Genomic DNA, 12,025 nt, shown 5'->3' on the forward strand with positions numbered 1-12,025 from the left:
ACTTGCCTTCTTTCCCCATCCCCTCCTCCTCATGTTTCATCTCCCTTTTCGTGGAACTGAAGTAAGTTGACAGATACCCTGATTGGAAGCCTACTGAAACAGCCGGTTCCCAAGGCTGAGCGATGTCAGACTTGCCCTTGGAATTGAATACAGCATCCTGTATGCAGAGCGTGCATTTCTTCACTGTTATACAGACAAGCACACACAGATTTGTACAGCGAGTGGAGTACCTCATGTGAGACTTAACATCCAGCAGCTCCAGGGAAGTCACCCTGGGCTCTCCAGCCAGGTTCTGCAATATCTTCAGCCTAGGACCACAGTGCTTATAGAACTCAGTGCAGATATTCAGCAGGGATTCCCTGGGCCTCCTGAACTCCTCCCTAGCAATTCGCTCGTCCAGCTCCTCCCGGGGGAGACCCTGGCCTTCCTCCAGCAAGTGAAGATTTTCCCTGGGGATTAAAAAAGTGAGGGTGTATGATATATAGCTGGAAGGTGACAAACAGCTTGATAAATGAGGAGATTGTAATGAACCCCTCCTCCATAACAGGTAGGGCTGTACTTCGGTAGGTAATCACTGCTCTGCAAAAGCCACTTCCCCTGCGATGGAAAAGGAAGACAAAGCAGCTGGCATTTGTAGGAAGGAGAGAGAGAGAGAGGGGGAGAGACAGAGAGCGTTTGTTACCTCCAGGACCCTCCTGAGAATTAGCTTTGTTTAAATGAAATACCTTTTGCTGGTTTCCTCTGAAACAGCATCCCTTGTCTCAATTACTACAAGTGGAACCCGATGAACTAGGAATCCATCTCGGAGGAGTTCATCACAAGATGCCAGGGAAAGGGGGTGTAGGTCTTACTGTACCTGATAAAGTGCAGTTTGGCTCCTTGATCCGGGTACCTGGGAAATTGAAAATACAGACACTGTGGTTCCAGATAGGAATTCAGGAACATCAAAATTGCCATATTGGTTCAGATCCTCTGTCTCAGTCACAGTGTCCAGTATCAGATACTTCAGAGGAAGGTGCAAGAAACCCCACTGTATGCAGATGAGAGCTAGGCTGCTCCCCAGAAAAATCTCATCTTAACCCATAATAATTAGAGATTGGTTTAAACCCTCTTCTTCATCTCCTTTGGAGGGTAAATTATCCCAATCTTTTCAATCTATCTTCATACGAGGGCTGTTCCATCCCCCTAATCATTCTCATTGCCTGCCTCTGACCCCCTCTGGTTCTGTCATAGCCTTTTGACATATGGTGACCAGAACTACAAACCGTATTCCAGGTGAGGCATATCCTTGTTCTATATAATGGCATTATCATATTTCCCATATTTGTCTACCTCTGAACATTTTATTTTATGAGAACAGATCTGAACTAATGGAGAAACTCTTCAAATGTGAGTTGGGTTTTTTTTTTGCTTTTGACTCCCAGGGGTTTTTTTTTTTGCTTTTGACTCCCAGGAAGAATAGCTTGGAAGCTGGAGCAGTGATCAAGTCTTGTATCACTAGACTCCTGCTGTCACTATTGAGTTTCTGTTATGAGGAGAACACCACAGAGAAAACAAATTTGAAACATGGAGCTTTAGAAATAAATATTTTGAATTGCTTTTAGAATACGGAAAATTCTCTATCAGAAAAGTCTGGAGATTTGAGCCCAGAAGATTTTCCAACCACACAATATCAGAGTCTCTAGACGGGAAATTTAACAACCAATCAGGACACAGTTTTACTACAATTGTAATCCAATTTTCGTAGACCAATAAAATGAGCACTGGCTAAGATTTTTACTACCTATGTATCCTACTTTCAGACTGCAATCAGTGGATGGGTGCCCCAATCCCACGAATTAATGCATTGATTTCAGTGACTGGAATAGATTTGTGCCCTAAACATATGCATGTTGTCACACTGAGGTATGGTGGAGTAGCGTGGAGAATTGGTTGTAGACTAGCTAGTTCAATGTGGGGAGAAGAGATAGGGACCTATCTAGATGGTCTTCAGAAAATGGTTCTCTTTATTTATATGCAGTCCATGGGGCTAGTCTGGATCATCCATTGCACATACAGTACATACAAACACAACATTTGCCATCTAAACCACACAGATACCACAAGGGAAATAGAATTCAGAACAGAACCTTTTGCTACAAAAATACTGGCTTCTACAGTTTGCACTAAAGGAGCATTTTCCTTAGCTGTTGGTAATACCCGGACTTGTAACCTCTTTGTAGGCTAGCAACATGACAACATAGAATCTGATCACAGAAACATGTAACCTATCCAACAGAGGGCAGCACTGCCTATGTTAGCCAGCCCCATACTCCACACAGATTCATAAAATCCAATTATCTGTAACATGCTTTTGTGCTTCCTACTGGCATCTTCTGTACAATGTAATATCTGGAGGTTTTGTGCTCACAGCCACCTAATGTGAACTGCCTTGCCACGAGTGATAGAGCAGTGTAATGGATTTCTGGCAATACCTCCACTAGGTTTTAGTTAAACAACCCTTCAGACTTTCCTTTCCTTATTTCCTTCCTGTTGTTTTCAAACAAAAGTAGAGAAAAAAGAACATCAATATCTGCTCTCTCCTGCATTCTGTGCCACTCTCTCCCTTGCTGTCTCTGCCTAGTGGCAAAGGGAACCAGATAACGACAACTGCAAGAAGATGATCACAAAGGAAAAGCAGAAAGCAAACTAGTGAAAAGGCAAATCCTCATTCATTGCAAATGGGAATGCAGTACTGGGCTTTACCATGCGGTGACACTGTTTGCAGTAATGAGGCAGGAAGGAATGCACGCATTTGTGGCTGTTATTGAAATGGGAGCTGTCCAACTGTAAGTTTGGCACTGGACTCGGAAGCAAAAAAAGGGACATTTTTAATCTGGTTAATAAAATCTCTGGTCAGGCTAAGGGGAACAAAGGAGAATGAATCTAGAATAAGCATCTCCCTGTTTGGTATTCTCTCCTGAGAATCCAGCATTGCGGTGTTGCTTACTTTGTGGTTCATTCTGGGGTTTTGTTTTCTCTTCAGGCCTTGTTACCGTTAGTCACTGATTGCTCTCTCCCACACATAGTGCCTTCAGAACTGTCCCCAGAACACAGGACGGACTCTGCACTTCAAAACTCCAACAGAGGCTAGTGGGAGCAATGGATTGAAAAGAAAACCAATGGAATTACCTAGTATTCACCCCAGCTGACATGGTATGGTTGGCTGTTGTGGCTCCTTTATGGCCTTGGTCACACCTGCTCATTTGAGGGGCAGTCATGGGCCTGTACAGAAAAAAATCAATAGCATATTGAAGACAATCTCTCAGAACCAGAATGCCTCTTCAGCCATGACCTGGTAAAACACAGTGCTAATTTTACCATGGGTGAGCATGGTCATTATACACTAGCATGCTATGTATGCATCACAGCTTCACCATACATAGCTCCCTGGACTCATGTTATCCAGCGAGTTACAAAGTACAGTCTTTAGTCTGACTGCCATGGGAGTTACCTGGTGAGAACTTCCACACTATACAAGAGGGCCTGCAGGGAAGTGGCAAGAGCAGCAGTAGCAGCAATCTCCTCACGAGCAGCTGGCACCGTCTCCACTTGTGAGGTCTGCCTCTTCAGTTTCTGCAGGTAACAGGGAACCAGGGCTTCCAGGACCATCAGCATCTGGAGGCTGGGACAACAGAAACCACACAACCTAGCTAGAGAGGAGTGTGCTGCAGAGTGAAATTCACTTCAGGCAGAGGTTTGAGAGTCCAAAGGCAACCCAAGCGCCACTGGATCTCACCTCAGGCTGTGATTTCATGATATCTCACCAGCTAAACAGGGTTGGGCCTGAGAGGTACCTGAATGGGAGACCCTGCTGAAGGAAATCCAGGTGGTGCAGGAAATGAATATAATACAATTACTTTGTATCAAGACAGCGCCTTTAGTCTGAGGATCTCATAGTCACTTACAAAGGTGGTTGAGTTATATCTGTTCAAATATAGGTCCAAAGATGCCATGCAATTGCGTAATGCCCTAATTTGCATATCAGGTTCATATGCATTCCAACACATTCATTTTCCTTCCCAAAGATTCCTTTTCTCTCAGGTTCCCCTCCATACCTGCCTACCTCTGTTTCCACAATTCTCTCCCCTCTGTGTTTGTCTGCCTCTTTTCTCTGGCTCTCTGCTCCTTCCCTCACGTTCCCCCTCCATGTGCTCCATGACCACAGAGATCCTAAACCAGACAGTGGTCCCCAACTTTCCCATGACTATAGACAGATGGTTAGAGTGACTGCCTTTCTAGTGCTGCTGTGTCCATCACGCTGCCTGGGGCTCTAGTCATATGGCTGTTGGCAGCTTGGGAGCTGTGCTCTACGAAAGGTGCCTATGGATTGAGAAGTCATCGGGGTCTCTATGATTTAGACTCCCAAAACAGACATCCAGGACCCTAACCACAAAGCATCTTTCCCATACAGATGCCCTCTTTAACCAATGAAAGTGGTTTGAGAGCAGCAGATGCTCGAGGGCTTGGGTGTGTTCCAGGTGCACAGAATGACTGAACACAGCTGAGTTTCCTATCATCATGCCTATGTTACTGATGGTAAAGGGAGGCACAGAAGGGCTAGGTGACCTGCCCAAGGTCACACATCCTGTCTGTGGCAGTCAGGGACAACCCAGGTCTCCTGACTCCCACTCCCAAATCATTTCTGTACCAGGGCCCCAGCAAGGTGTTAGGGGAGGGACAGTGCTTGCTGCTGGAGGTGGTTTCTTTCAAATGAAATAGGAAAACAAGGTCTTGCCTGCTTGTATTTATTAAAGCTTTCTTGCAAGAATAGGGCTATAATGATTGAACAGTCAGTTTTAATCTGGATAATTGCCAGAGCTGTGCAATTTAATTTTATTTAAATTCCAAAACTTTTCACTAGAGAACATTACAAATACAGCACCTTTCACCATTCTAACGTCAACTGTATTTTTTTTAAAGTGGAAGAAGATTGTGAATAGACAACACCTTCTAAAAGCCCCAAAACAGCCATGCTTGGAATCCTCTTGCATAATCTTTACCTCCCCCACTTCTACTGCACTGTGTTTTATTCCTCACGCACCAAGCTATTCTTTTCCCTTTCCAAGCACGAATGAACTAAGACAGAAATCAAAGAGATGTTACCTTCTAAATGATTCAGGAGCATATGCCACCACAGTTACACACAGCTTGATGGCTTCACTGATAGAAAAGGTCAGATCCTCATTCCCATAGCAGAAATCTGAGGGGATGAGAATAACATAGGAAGTACTTATGAAAATTGTATAAATGGAAATGGAGGCAGGTAGAATTCACTCAAAGGGCGAGCATAAGGCCTACACACCACTTAGGTCCTATTTTGAATTTCACCCACTATCAACATACTCTGAATTGCACCATGACAATAAAGGTTTTAATGACAGGTTTTGTTTTTCAGCTAACTGCTATTTTACTAAAAACTGACATCAAATGTGACACTGACTGCGTGGGACTTGTTTCACCCCCTGAAAATCAGGTCACTTTTATTTAGGTGCCTACATATGGATTTGTGGCCAACATTTTCAAAAGCAGCTAGCAATTTTAGATAATTCTTTTCAAAAGCACTTAAGTCACATTTTTAAAAGTGACTCAAGCACTTAGGAGCCTGAATCTCATTGAAAGCCAATGACTTAGACTCCTAAGTGTTCAGGTCACTTTTGAAAATGGGACTTAGGTGCTTTTGAAAATGTTATCGTTCAGTGCCTCAATTTTTAGGTTCCCAACTCGAGACTGCAAAGAGTCCAGATTTTCAGAATGTGGATGCTCAGCACTTTCTGAAATTATCTTAGAATGTCCCAAGCTGGACACCCAAAAATAGAGGCAACCAAAATTACTGGTCACTATTGAATATTTGGGCCTTATGGGTTAGCATTTTCAAGAATTCAACTTTCATGAAGGCACCTATTTGAAGGCCAGATTTTCACAAGTGCTCAAGTACCCTGGGGCTCCCTTTATTAAACTTATGGGCAGATTTTCAAACAAGTTCAGCACACAATGCCCCCTTCTGAAAATCTGACCACTCATTTAGGTTTCTCAGCTCTTTTGAAAAATCAAATTCCAATTGTGAGTGTTGAGCAACTGAAAATCTGGTCAGAGGTGTCTGAATTGGGCAACTAAGTTTCAATTTTTTGCCTTATATTCTCACTTTAAACAATAAATCTGATTTTCAAAGGTTCCTAAGGGAACAAGGTGCCAAAATCCAGCCAAGGAGAATTAAAGAGCTTTTCTGGTTTAAAACTTAACAAGTTGAGAGACGCTGTATTGTGCAATTTGCTCCTGAAAAAGCAAGACAATATCAGCACCCCTTAATTATTTCATATGATAGTTAGTGGTACTGCTGTACAATACTGCAAAATCCCAGAACATAACCAACCTTTCCTGTAAATCCGAGAGGGCTTCATGGTTCCTTGAACCCCACATTACTGGGATACCAGTAATGAACAGCTTGTGTATAAGGTGAATCTAACGACCTGGAAACAGCTGAAAGGTCCATACAGTAGCAGCAAACATTATTTCCCCACAAACAGCAAAGCAGCTGAATTGCTAAATGTAGCATCCCATTGCTTCTACTGCTGAAGGAAGGGAGGATCCTTCATGTTTCTGAATAGCCCCAAGTATTGTCTTTAGAGATAGGCCAGAACCAAAAACCCAGAGCTGAACACCAGATAATCGCTGATTGGTGTCCATCACTTGCCAGTCATAGTCCATCCTGGGGATCTGATGCCTTTGTTTCTTGCCAGCATGGAGCAGAGTAACTGCATTGATTTTGTCTGCATGATGCAGCCTGTTTGGGATCTTTGTTCTTTACTCCCCATTGAAAAAATTCAAAATGCCAGTGGCTGGTCTCAAACTTGCTTTCTCAGCACAACAGAAAATGTTTTTCAATTAAATAAATAACCCTTTATGGAAATACCTAATGGACGACTGGGACAAACCTAACCCTCACAGCTGGGTAAAATGTAAGAAGCTGGTACTCCTGCACTCAAAAACAAAAAGCCTAAATATCAGAGGGGTAGCCGTGTTAGTCTGGATCTGTAAAAGCAGCAAAGAATCCTGTGGCACCTTATAGACTAACGGACGTATTGGAGCATGAGCTTTCGTGGGTGAATACCCACTTCGTTGGATGAATCACCCACGAAAGCATGCTCCAAAGCGTCTGTTAGTCTATAAGGTGCCACAGGATTCTTTGCTGCTTTTAAAAAAGCCTAAAGCAAATGTTACTGGGTCAACATATTAGATACTAAATAAATAATCATGTCTCTTGAATACAGGGGATAACAAAAGTAAGATTTGCTATTACCTAATGATTTGAGAGGCTTTTCTGCTTTCACCAGCTCTAGGATGTCCAAAATGTCAGGTGTATCTCCCTCTAGGGACTGCAGCAGGTCAAACAGGCACTGAGCTGACACTCCTTTGCTGGGTCCATTGTTTGTAGCATCCTGTTTAAATGACACCCACTTATTATTGATTTTTTTATTATTTTATTTGCATTCCACATGTCTTCATTTGCAGATAGAAACAGTTCAGTTTTAATCACGAGTTCATAGAGTTTACAAGTTCAGTTCAAGAGTGTAATCATATAAAACAATATGTGTGCTGTTTGACTCTGCAAAGAAAGGCCAGAGCAATGACATGGTCTGGAAATTGTATAGGTTTACTTCCAAAGGGTTCATTCAAGTGCTGTCCTCTGAAGTAATGGTGCTGCATCACAGATAATCAAGGTCTCTAACTTCCTCTGGGCCTTTATACTCACAATCAATTATAGAACCATAGGATTGGAAGGAACCTTGATAAGTTATCTAGTCCACTCCCATACACTGAGGCAGGACTAAGTATTATCTAGACCATTTCTGACAGGTGTTTGTCTAATCTGTTATTAAAAAACCTCCAGTGACAGAGATTCCACAACAGCCATAGGTGACTTGTTCTAGTACTTAACTGCCCTTAACAGTTAGGAAGTTTTTCATAATGTCTAACCTAAATCTCCCTTGCTGTAATTTAAGCTTATTGTTTCTTTTTCAACATAAGATTATAGAACTGATGGTCACACTTTATATTAAGGTTCTATTTATAAATAGCTTATAAAAGGTTAATCAATGGTTAATCAATTGCTAGAGTCCAACTGGTGAATAGGTTGCTTATAACCATATATCATGTCTGTACCATGCTCACTACAGCTATTAATCATTTATTAACACTACATAAACCATTTAAACTAGGAATTTAATATAAAGCATGACTGAATTTACCATACTGGATCAGATCATTGGCCCTGCTGTCAGCAATGCCCAAGGTCAGATGCTTCAGAAGGTGAAATAAAAAATAATGCACCTAGCCAATGAACAAAACTGTTGGTGGGGCAGAATAAGGGGAGCAGGATAATTTATTATAATAACTACATAAGAACGGCCATACTGTGTCAGACCAATGATCCATCTAGCCCAGTATCCTGTCTTCTGACAGTGGCCAATGCCAGCCTCTCCAGTCTCCCTAAGCATTTCACAATCACCATCACCATACCTGGTCAAGAGGTGGTAGTATATTCCTACTGCTTTATTCTAGCATGGAATTTCTATCCACAGAGATTCTGTGGTACAATTTGATTCATTTAAGATTTTGACTATATTTGACTCTATGCTTCCTATCACATATAGTGCCACCCCTACAACAGCATGACCTATTTTGTCATTCCTATATATTTTATACCCTAGTGTTACAGTGTCCCATTGATTGTCATTATTCCACAAAGTTTCTGTGATGCCTGTTATATCATTATCCTCAGTTAATACCGGGCACTCAAGTTCATTCATCTTAGTATTTAGACTTCTAGCATTTATACACAAGCACTTTTAAAATGTGTTACTTTTTAGTTGTCTGCCTTCAAGTGATGTAATTGAATGGGACTCTTTCATTTCACTGTTTCTCTTCAGTTCCTATCTGGGCTTTATCAACATCTATCCTCTCCTCTTTACTAGGATATAGAGCAGGGGTCAGCAACCTTTCAGAAGTGGTGTGCTGAGTCTTCATTTATTCACTCTAATTTAAGGTTTCGCGTGCCAGTAATACATTTTAATGTTTTTAGAAGGTCTCTTTCTATAAGTCTATAATATAGAACTAAACTATTGTTGTATGTAAAGTAAATAAGGGTTTTAACATGTTTAAGAAGCTTCATTTAAAATTAAATTAAAACGCAGAGCCCCACAGACTGGTGGCCAGGACCCGGGCAGTGAGTGCCACTGAAAATCAGCTCGCATGCCACCTTTGGCACGCGTACCATAGGTTGCCTACCCCGATACAGAGAATCCCTGCTAACAAAGCCTTCCCTATGGGATATCTCTGAACAAACCGTGTGTTCCTCCACACTTGTTAGCTTTCCCCCAGCCCTTAGTTTAAAAACTCCTCTATGCCCTTCTAATTTTACATGCCAGCAGTCTGGTTCTCTTTTGGTTTAGGTGGAGCCCATCTTTCTTGTATAGGCTCCTCCTTTCCCAAAAGGTTCCTCAGTTCCTAATAAACCAAAAGCTTTCCTGCCTACACCATCCTCTCATCCATACATTGAGGCCCTGGAGTTCTGCCTGACTAACTGACCCTGTGTATGGAAGTGGAAGCTCTTCAGAGAATGCTATCATGGAGGTTCTGGACTTTAATCTCTTACGTAGCCGCCTAAATTTGGCTTCCAGAACTTCTCTCCTACCTTTCCCTGCAGTTAATTCACTATGCAGTTCTCCCAGGCATTGCAAACCCAACTATATATATTTCTAATGATTGAATCCTCCATTACTATTACGCGTCTCTTTCTAGTGACTGGGATTTTCTCCCTTAAAGGTATTTTCAGTGCAAGAGGACACCATGACATCATCTGGAAGGAGGGTTCCAACTATGGGATCATTTTCCTCTGCTCCAGTTGGATGTTTTCCTTCCCTGAGACTTCCATCCTCCTCAGTAGCACAGAGTTTGTCAGACTGGGGGTAAGATTGTTCTACTGTGTGCTGGAAAGTCTCATCTATGTACCTCTCTGTCTCCCTTAGCTCCTACAGTTCAGCCACTCTGGTCTCCAGAGCAGTACTCAGTCTCTGAGGGCCATGAGCTCTTTGCACCAAATGTACACATACGTCAAGTAATCCTAAATGTTGCATTCAGTGACATGAACTGGATAGCCCCCACTCCGCTTCTGGGCTTGTGCATGTCTTGTTTTTACGCCTGCAGCTTTTTCTGTTTTGTTTTGGAGGGGTTTTTTTCGTTAGGAGGGCAGGTGTTTATTGGCATAAATTTAAAGTATGTTAGGTATGTCTGGATTTCACATTCCCTCACTAAACTCCTGTTTGCTAGCTCCTCTGGTCATTGAGAAGCTGGTTTTATAAGCCCCTGTTCTCCCTGAGTAGCCCTCCCTTTGGTTAACAGTTAATAGATCCTAAAGGGATTAGTGTAACAAGTACATTGCTCTTGATTTCCATGAGAATTCCAAGCATGCAGCTCCTCCTTTGTCCCAGCTGCTTTCCCCTTGCTTTCTCCAGTGTGGAAGCCTGTCTGCATATCCATGCTCCCCAGTGTGAATAGAAGGATCAGGTTCTACTCACAGGGAACTCGAGCAGAGGAGCCACGCTGGCAAACAGTTGCAGAACAAAGGGCTTGCGATGCAGAATGTAGAACTGGCGGCAGGCAAACTCAATCGCTTGGCGTAACTGTGGGTTGCTTTCATAGTCAGCATACACCTGGGGGGAAAGGGGAGAGGAAGCGTACAGAAGTGACAATCCAATTAAAACAGCAAAACAGCAAATTCTGCAAGGTATTGTGGGCCTTGAAAACAGTGTTTTCACATTTCCTCCATAACTGGCCCCCAGAATCCTGCCCTGCAGGTGTTTGATTAGATGTGGGATTCAGCAATCGTTAATTTCTCTGAGCTTTGTAAACAATATAACTAAGTTGCCTCCCTGCTCTATTTCCCTACTGATATAATGAGTTACCTTGAAAAACAGCTGCTGATATTGCTTTTGCTGCACTCCGGCAACAAACCCCACTAAATTCCTGCATTTGGAGTGGATTTCACCCCATTACAGACAGCCCACATAAGACTTTCTATGCCACAGAGGTCCAGTGGGTAGCCTTGGGCAGGGGGTGCAGGCAAAGTAGCTGAGCTGCACACCAAGGAAATGAGCTCAGACTCTGGGGGCAGAAAATGAACTTTTTGTGGAAGACAAAAAGACGTCCCTTTGTCCTGCCCCTGAGGAAGTAAATGTACAAAGTATTTATATTCATGGAAATGGGATCTCAACCAGGCTTGGTTGAAATGCTGCAAAAAGGGGTGAGAGAAACATATTGAGACAGAAGGTTAGACTGCTAAATTAAGTTTAAAAATAATGTTATAGAACAAAAATCACATGTAACCCTTCTGTTTCCATTATCCTTATTCACTCTCTCTTAAACCTTGATCTTTGATTATTGTTTTCACTGTAGGTATATCTCAGCGCTGTCATATTGTACAAAGAACTGATTATTCAAGCTGGTGTGTACATTGCATTCCTGGTATTACTGTGAGTGCTCAGTGGATAAGGGGCTGAACACTATGAGGGAAGACTTCAAAGGGGATCTGGGACTGGGGTTCACCTCTTGTTAACCTGCAAGGCAAATTAAGGGCTAGCATAGCCTAGAGGAGGTTGTTTGGGTGGCTAACAGGTTGGTGGGGTCCACACAGCCAGTTAGTGTGTGACATGCAAGTGCACTGTAGATTCACAGTTAGTGACATCAAGGTCTTAGATTGTAAGCCCTCTGGGGCAGGGACTGTGTTTTCCTGTGTGCTTAGACAGCACCTTGCATGGTGTGGGCAGATCCCCAATACAAATGGTGAAACTTATTCTGTGACTGACCCTGGGCAAAAAGCCCTTAACCTTCCACCTTCGTCTCCCAACCTGTAAAATGGGAGATGCTAATTACCTATCTCACAGCAGTACACTGAGTACGTACTGCTGGTAAAGCACTCTTAACAATG

The 12,025-nt window shown here is 42.7% G+C and overlaps 1 protein-coding gene across 6 annotated transcripts in view; it reads right to left on the bottom strand.

Annotated features, from left to right (window-relative positions):
* UNC80 (unc-80 homolog, NALCN channel complex subunit) overlaps positions 1 to 12,025 on the bottom strand; it is a 197,667-nt gene that overhangs the window by 48,180 nt on the left and 137,462 nt on the right. For all 6 annotated transcript variants that reach the window (XM_030580475.1, XM_030580473.1, XM_030580471.1 and 3 more), the window contains 7 exons: positions 10,617 to 10,751; positions 7,340 to 7,478; positions 5,146 to 5,242; positions 3,494 to 3,664; positions 3,172 to 3,264; positions 857 to 892; positions 231 to 449 (listed from right to left, as the gene is read on the bottom strand). In XM_030580475.1, coding sequence (XP_030436335.1) covers positions 231 to 449; positions 857 to 892; positions 3,172 to 3,264; positions 3,494 to 3,664; positions 5,146 to 5,242; positions 7,340 to 7,478; positions 10,617 to 10,751 — 890 coding nt within the window. The remainder of the gene's footprint in view (positions 1 to 230; positions 450 to 856; positions 893 to 3,171; positions 3,265 to 3,493; positions 3,665 to 5,145; positions 5,243 to 7,339; positions 7,479 to 10,616; positions 10,752 to 12,025) is intronic.

The sequence above is a fragment of the Gopherus evgoodei genome, chromosome 11 (assembly GCF_007399415.2).
Source record: "Gopherus evgoodei ecotype Sinaloan lineage chromosome 11, rGopEvg1_v1.p, whole genome shotgun sequence".
In the NCBI taxonomy this organism is placed as follows: Eukaryota; Metazoa; Chordata; order Testudines; family Testudinidae; genus Gopherus; species Gopherus evgoodei.